Source organism: Cibotium barometz, chromosome 15, assembly GCF_041138505.1.
Source record: "Cibotium barometz isolate CiBa-2024 chromosome 15, ASM4113850v1, whole genome shotgun sequence".
Classification (NCBI taxonomy): Eukaryota; Viridiplantae; Streptophyta; class Polypodiopsida; order Cyatheales; family Cibotiaceae; genus Cibotium; species Cibotium barometz.
In genome coordinates this window covers 31,257,258-31,265,662 of record NC_141060.1, presented here as the reverse complement: position 1 = coordinate 31,265,662, position 8,405 = coordinate 31,257,258, and the positions used below count along the sequence as shown (strand labels likewise).

At 43.3% G+C, this 8,405-nt stretch overlaps 1 protein-coding gene across 1 annotated transcript in view; it reads left to right on the top strand.

Moving 5' to 3' along the window:
- Positions 1-7,436: 7,436 nt before the first annotated feature.
- The window catches only part of LOC147631170 (GDSL esterase/lipase At1g28600-like), a 6,774-nt gene continuing 5,805 nt past the window's right edge, over positions 7,437-8,405 (top strand). Inside the window, exons 1-2 of the mRNA XM_086809497.1 lie at positions 7,437-7,759; positions 7,865-8,083. Of these exons, the coding sequence (XP_086665623.1) occupies positions 7,510-7,759; positions 7,865-8,083 (469 nt within the window). The 5' untranslated portion in view covers positions 7,437-7,509. The remainder of the gene's footprint in view (positions 7,760-7,864; positions 8,084-8,405) is intronic.

The window sequence follows — 8,405 nt, the reverse complement described above, 5'->3', positions numbered from 1 at the left end:
TAAAAGCTTTCTTGTAGATGTGAGCCACCACCTCTTTTAATGAGGGCCAAAAAGCTATGAAGAACTCAGTTGAGTGACCATCCCAACCAGGAGCTTTCTCCCTTCCCAACTTTAGTAGAGCACACCAGCACTCCTCATCCATCTTAATATCTCTTTCTAACCACTTGGCTTTATCATAATGCACCTTTTGGCTAAGAAGGCCAAGCAACCTATTTTCAGCTTGTAATCTCCTCAAGGAGTAGTCCTCTTTCAGACTCAGGGTTGATCCCAAGAACTTAACGCATTTTAGAGCAAGTGATTTGGTGTCATGTATAGGATTAACTGTTGAAATATACAAGTGAATAGGGTGTGTGTGGGAACAAGCTCTTGGATAGAGGCTGTAAAAGAGAAGATGTAATTGTGAAAGAACCAATGAAAAGGTGAGAAGAATCTACTGGGAGAGAATAAAGGGTAGCATGAGAGAATTTAGGAGTGTGGAGTTATTCTGGGAGATATTCAGGGAAAAGAGAAGAGGTGGAGAGAATCAGGCAAAAGGTGGAGATATTCTGGGAGTGAATCATGGAGAAATCAATGGGATTTGATGCTTGATGTAAACTCTATAAATTGAGGGATAGCCCTAATGAGAATTTGCTGGTTTTTGAGTATCCATGCCTACATTAATCTATTTGCTAATTATTCACTAATTACGTCTTAATCATTTCTTAATCACTTTGTTAATTATGTTAATTCTAGTGTTTGATCCACCATAGCTCATCATTTTGCTCAAATTTCAACATGGTATCAGAGCCATGCCTAGAATCAATCAGATTTATGAGCCCATTAGTGAATTAATTAGGATTAGTAGGTAATTAGCAAAAAAATCAATTTTTAGTGAGTTTTTCATCTTCCCCCTCACCCCCAGTCAGTGGAGGACTCCATTCTCTTTGCACACATAACATTAGGCTAAGCCCTTTTAGGCACTTATAGTAGACTCATAGGGCTACACTCAACTCAATTCTTGTGGGCCAATTCAGCGCAGAAATGCAGATTTTCGCAGAATGAAGGGCGCCGTTTTTCTGAGGGATTTTTGCCATTGCTACTTGCTCAAATCAAATTGCTTCAATTCCTCCTAGCCCAAGGGGTAATCAAGCATGCTCTACAAGCTGGTGAAGATAGAAATCAATTTCATCAAGTCTACAGTGAGATCCAAGCTCTTCATCAAATCTGCAGGTGACTGGTAAAACAGAGATTAAGCTTTCATTATTTGGTCAAATCTTGTGTTTCTTGGCTTAATCCTCTACTAGACTCATTGCTATTAATGCCTTTGAAAGCATTTAAGCTCATTTCAAGTGGAAGGCACCAGATCTGGGCTCCCCGCATACTCTGTTTTTTGCACACAAAACAGAGCATTAATTTACTAATCAGTGCTAATCACTGTACTTTGGTGCAATTGAGGGTTCAAATTAACCGTTAGGTATCTGATACAGATCCCTATAACTTCAGATTGCAAATCGGAGTTGGTTTGATACTCCAACCATCCCGTACAAATTGGTTACCCTTGATTTAATGTAATTTCTGGTAAAATTGTGCTGATAAAATTTGTGAAAATCATCATTTTGCATTTAACCCTTGGTTAATGCCGGTAAATCTCACTCAAATTCAAGATTATTCACAGCCAGAGTTGCATTTGGAATGTGCATGAGAATGGATGCTATACGCATTATGTATTGGGCACATTGCATCAGTGTAAAAATGGGAACAGACACTGCCCTTGTCCGGAATAAGGCAAGAGGTAAGGTTTCCCACATAAATTTGGGTTTGCATTTCATAATGAGAAAAGATAAACATAAAAAGCCCAAAGGAACTGTCAGCAAAACATTGAAACATGTTGCTCACATGGAGCAAAAAGACCTGACGGACGACCTCATGGCCCCAGCCATGAAAGAAGAAGAATATCTCTTCCCAAGAAGAGGATCCACACCGAGAAGAAGATTTGAAGGAAGACATGGACACGAGAAGAGAAGCTGCCACCACGAGAAGAGAAGCTACCCCAAGAAGACTGAAAGAAGAGACGGACGCGTGGAGAGAAGCTGCCACGACAAGAAGACTGAAGACAAGAGAAGATGTGAGGCTCCAAAGAGTGAGGAGCCATGTGAAAATCTCAGAGAGAGAGAGAGAGAGAGAGAGAGAGAGAGAGAGAGAGAGAGAGAGAGAGAGAGAGAGAGACCCCACAACCCAATGTAACCTGCCCCAATAAAGTAAAACCACCTCTGAGCCATCGATGATGTAGGCCACGTGGTAGATGTATGTGTGAGCACTTTAGTCAAGGTCGCGGGCACTTATAGTAGCCTTGGACACATTGAGAGAGAGAGTGTCAAGGACTATGGAGTTTAGGGACTTGAGGCACTGGTCGCGGACTGTCAAGTAAGAAAGAAACTTGATACAGGGTCCAGGTGTGCTGAGATAACTTGAGGGGAGGAGTAGACACTGGTCGCGGACTATCAAGTAAAGGGAGGCAAACTTGGTATAGGGTCTAGGTGTTCTAGGAGTATTCACTTGAGGGGAGGTGTTGAAATATACAAGTGAATAGGGTGTGTGTGGGAACAAGCTCTTGGATAGAGGCTGTAAAAGAGAAGATGTAATTGTGAAAGAACCTGTGAAAAGGTGAGAAGAATCTACTGGGAGAGAATAAAGGGTAGCATGAGAGAATTTAGGAGTGTGGAGTTATTCTGGGAGATATTCAGGGAAAAGAGAAGAGGTGGAGAGAATCAGGCAAAAGGTGGAGATATTCTGGGAGTGAATCATGGAGAAATCAATGGGATTTGATGCTTGATGTAAACTCTATAAATTGAGGGATAGCCCTAATGAGAATTTGCTGGTTTTTGAGTATCCATGCCTACATTAATCTATTTGCTAATTATTCACTAATTACATCTTAATCATTTCTTAATCACTTTGTTAATTATGTTGATTCTAGTGTTTGATCCACCATAGCTCATCATTTTGCTCAAATTTCAACATTAACATCCTCATCCAAGATGTTCCCCATAATCCTCCACGTGGTAACTTTTTTAGGCCTGTTTATATTTCTAGGTATTCTAGGCTCTGGACAATGTTAGTTAAGTGGTAGCTTCTAGGCTCTGACAGTGTCAATTAAGTGGCAGCTTTATTTCAAATTTCAAACTCTAACCACATGCCAGCTCATTTTTGAGAGAGAGAGAGAGAGAGAGAGAGAGAGAGAGAGAGAGAGAGAGAGAGAGAGAGAGAGAGAGAGAGCCATATTATTGAGAGAGAGAGAGAGCCATATTATTGAGAGAGAGAGAGAGAGAGAGAGAGAGAGAGAGAGAGAGAGAGAGAGAGAGAGAGAGAGAGAGAGAGAGAGAGAGAGAGCCATATTATTGTAGCTAACATAATTCTCTTGAAATGGCAATTACTTTGCAAGTTGGGCCACCAACCCCACACGTTCACCCATGGGAAAGGAGAGGTGCGGGGCAATCTTTTGGCAAAAGACAATGGCTTCTTCCCCAGTTTCTACAAAGGTAATTGATTCTCTAGCTAGTTTGCAACCCCCAGATTGTAGTAACGCTGAAGTAATCGTCTACAGCTCCTGTGGAGAAGTTGTTTAAAATAGTGATCATTAAGGAGGTGAAGGGCAACCAGTTCGTGACACCATTGCAGTCGAGCATGAGAGACAAGCTCGCATACGTGGACAAGTACGAGGAGGATGAGGAGGTAACTTCTCTCTCTCTCTCTCTCTATCCCTCCGTCATCTCTCCCCCTTGCAAATTGCAGAAAAAAGAGGGGGAGATAGGGTTGGCATTAGAGTGTACAGAGAGAGGGGGGTTGGTTTTGAAGTGTAGAGAGAGAGAGAGTGGTGCTGTGGTGTGTGCATAGAGAGAGAGAGGGGGGGTTTATGACAGAGTGTGGAGAAAGAGAGGGGTTCCCGAGTTGGCGTTGGAGAGAGAGAGAGAGAGAGAGAGAGAGAGAGAGAGAGAGAGAGAGAGAGAGAGAGAGAGAGAGGTGTTGGGCTGCAGTTGCCTCCTAGGAGATGGCAAGGAGGCTGGATGCTATGCGAAAGTGAATGGGGTGGGGTGGTGGAGAGAATGAGTGCTCGAAGCTGGCATGTAGAGAGTGAGAGAGAGAGAGAGTTTTTGGAGTGTAGAGAGAGAGAGTGGTGCTGTAGTGTGTGCAAAGAGAGAGAGAGAGAGAGAGAGAGAGAGAGAGAGAGAGAGGGGGGGGGGGTTTATGTTAGAGTGTGGAGAAAGAGAGGTGTTCCTAAGTTGGCGTTGGGGGGAGAGAGAGAGAGAGAGAGGTGTTGAGCTGCAGTTGCCTCCCAGGCGATGGCGAGGAGGCTGGATGCTATGCGAAAGCGAATGGGGTGGGGTGGTGGAGAGAATGAGTGCTGGAAGCTGGCGTGTAGAGAGAGAGAGAGAGGGGTGGGTGTAGCAACAAGAGAGAGGCAAGTGCAAAGACATAGAGAGAGAGAGAGAGTGAGGTGTGATGGGCTGCAGTTGCAATGTGCAGAGAGAAAGAGGCGGGTGTTGGGAAGTGCAGAGAGAGAGAGAGAGAGAGAGAGAGAGATAGGTGTGATGGGCTGTAGTTGCAATGTGCAGAGAGAAAGAGGCGGGTGTTGGGAAGTGCAGAGAGAGAGAGAGAGAGAGAGAGAGAGAGAGAGAGAGAGAGAGAGAGAGAGAGAGAGAGAGAGAGGTTGGGCCGCAACTGCAGTGTGTAGAGAGAGAGAGGCGGGTATTGGGAAGTGGATAGAGAGAGTGACCTCTCCTGTCTAGAGGATGGGTTGGGTGAGTTGAAGGTTGGGGGGGTGTACCTGTAGATGAAAGGACGGGCTGGAAACTGATCTCTTCTTCTTCTGCAATTATGAGTCTACAGGTGGGCAAAAATGGGTCACTGTAGGGGTGCAAAACATCTAATGAAATGCAGGGAGATGGATGGTGCTCAATTTGTGCATGTCACTTGAGTGCACACGAGGAAGGTGAGGTGAAGTGACTGGGTAGGGAAAAAACACGGAACTTCACTGTCATAAAAAGGGAAGCATCAGATGAAAGAAAAATTACATAAAAAACCTTAATTTTTGTCTACTTTTATCAAAACCTTAGCTAAAGCTGAATGTCACAAAAGTGCAAACTATTATTATCTCCATAAAAATAAGCTTTCGATTATGGAGCATTAACACTGGATATATACAATTTCCACATTGATCAACCATATAATTTGCATCCTCTAAATTTAGAGGGTCCAAAAATATAATATTTATTTTTAAGGTTTGTCCTTTAAATTTAGAGGGCCCAAATTTTTTTAAAGGTATTTCCTTTAGTGTTCGTATGCTTGCCAGTAACATCGGTCGTGCCACCCTTCACCATTGTGTTGGCCCCTCCTTGCTCCTTCCTTTGGTGAGGGCCTTACCTTTCGCAGTGTTCCCAATAGCCTCTCCATCTGAAGAAAAAGTGTGTGCATGTTTGCCACGAAGAGAAAGGAAAATGTACTGAAATTCAATAATGTCGTCATAAGCCACTTGTGCATTCAAAACTAGCTTTGATTTTTTTCCTCTTTTGACAAAATCTTCATTTTGTAACCTCTATATTTTTAATTTTTTAATTTTATTCCCCTCCAGGGTCTGCATGGAAGGTTACACAGGTAGGTAGGCTCTCATTTTTTAACGTCCATCACTATGGACATGAAGCTTTTTCGTGCTTTGTTTCATTTTCATGGTCTTTTCGAAGCTGTTTCATGTATTTCTGCAAAAGTTAAATGCATTCTTAGGGTGTTTCGTTCTGTTTCTGTTGATCTCCATTTTGCCTTTTCATTATTTTCTTTTAATGTCGGTGTGTATTACTCTTCCTTAATATGGGTTGTTTCTCAATGCAAGGAGACTCACCAAGACGTGGGAGGTAAGACAAATAAGTTGGATGGCGACCATCATAGCCGCGACAGGGACGGGCATCCTCCCAGCTTCTACTATGGTGAGCACTGGTCTCCTCAAGCAAGGGCCTAGCTCCCTCCTCCAGCCCGCCATTGGTCCCTTCGCCCAAGCTTCCTGCGCTGCCGCGTAGACGCCCACATCGAGGGCTCGCCTGCCCTCAAGAAGAGGACCTCAGCGATGCTTCTCACCGATCCTAACCGTGAAGCTTGGGTAATATTACGAATGCTTTACTCTGCAGTCAGTCTACTCTACGCCTTCTCTGTCTATATTATATTTTTAATTTTTTAGTTTGTTTAATAATTACACAATTGAAATGTTAGTGGGTGGAGAGAAAGAGCTTTTTAAAAAATTTTAAGGTTTGTTTAATAATTAAAAAATAGAATAGTTAGTTGGGAGAGAGTGACAGACTTTTTTTTTAATTTTTAATTTGTTTAATAACAAAAAATAAAAAAATTATTGGGGAGAGAGAGAGAGAGAGAGAGAGAGAGAGAGAGAGAGAGAGAGAGAGAGAGAGAGAGAGAAGGCTCTCATGAGTATATGCAGCAATACAAGATTCTGAAAGGAGGCGGGTATTGGCCTTCTCAGCCATAAAGCTTTTTTTAGCTTACACACATATGTCGGAAAATCAGGATGAACATAGCCTTGAGGCCGCTCCATATACACTTCTTCAAGCAATTCACCATTGTTCATCCAAGAAAATTACCCTACAAGTTGGGTCTTTGAAGCATTGGGCAAATTATCTCTAAATGCATGCATGCATGCATGTGTGTGTGTGTGTGTGTGTGTGTGTGAGAGAGAGAGAGAGAGAGAGAGAGAGAGAGAGAGACTTCTTTGTTGTCATATCCATGCTTAAGCCATTGAAGATAGATCGATACAAGCGTTTACATGTGTATTGTGCATGCATGTATGCCTCTTTGATGGAGTTACACCACATCTCTCTCTCTCTCTCTCTCTCTCTCTCTCTCTCTTTCTCTCTCTCTTTATCTCGCTTTATAAGTCTCTCACTCACACAATGCACGTCTAAAAATCAAAATTAGCAGTTATCATTCTCTCTCTCTCTCTCTCTCTCTCTCTCTCTCTCACACACACACACACACACACAAACAATGAAGTATGCCAACTCTCTCTCTCTCTCTCTCCACGTGTATATATATGCCAAGTTTGGTGCTCTGTTCATGGATATATGTGCCAAGCGTGGTGCCTTGATTTACAAGTCCTACCCAGTTAAAGTCAACTAGATGGCTACTTCCCGTCGGAGATTGGCCACGCCGCTTCTTAGTATATATAAAAGAAGACACGTATCTCTCCACATGCATATGTATGCCAAGCACACGAAGTCTTCGAGGAGCTCCATCGGTAATAGTCTACGTCGTACGAGCTGCACAATAGCGTGGAGCTCCATCGTTAATAGTCGTAAGAGCTCTGCACAATAGCGTGGAGCTCCATCGTTAATAGTCGTACGAGCTGCACAATAGCGTGGGAGCTATTGTGATCATGACGGAGACAGTAGTCACTAGCTCTTACAGCCTCCACAAAAACGGACGAACGACGGAGCACTCTCCTGGCTCTTCATCTAAAACCAAAGGCAAAAGATGCAAGTAGGCATGCTTAATTTTCTCGCCAATATCTTTGTCGTGGGCATGCAGATTCTTAATATAATTGCAAGCCCTAGTTGTAGTAGCTACCCTGCATTGTTCATGTTTGGCGACTCCATGTCTGACACTGGGAACGGTCCCTTCACGGGCGACTTCTTGGGCATGACGGAGAAGCCTAACGGTGAGACCTTCCCCGGGAAACCCTTCAACCGCTTCTGCGACGGGCGCCTGCTCGTCGACTACTTGGGTTCGTTCTCATTTCCCCCAGCCATGCGACTTGCTTGTTATTTCTCGTAAAATAGCATATATTTAGGTTATACTAATGTGTTTCCACTTGCTTGTTAATGTGTAGCCACACACTTGGGGCTATCATTCTTGAATCCCTCTCTCAATACCACAGCAAACTTTACCATGGGTGTTAACTACGCCGTCTCCGGTGCCACTGCGCTTAACGCCTCTTACCTTAACAGCCAGGGCATTCGCCCATACACCCAAGACTCCCTCGACGTCCAACTCGCTTGGCACCTCGCCCTCAAAGCAAAGGTGGAGTCCTCCAATGACACACTACCAGGTAGAACTCATATCTATATCTATACAAGATTAAGGAAGAGTGCCTACCCTTTCAAGTGGAGAAAGTAGAGGGAGAATTTTTGAAAAGGAGAAAGGAGAAGAGAAGACAAGTGTTTGGGAGTTCTTTTCACACACACCTAGATGATTGAAGCGGCTCACAATTAGTTATCACCATCAAACCATTTACTCATTAAATGAGTTTCTTATATATATATATATATATATATATACATAATACATTAGAAAGCAAATTGCTCACCCCTCCCCCGTCCTCCTCACACACACACACACACACACACACATACATATCTTCTAATATTATA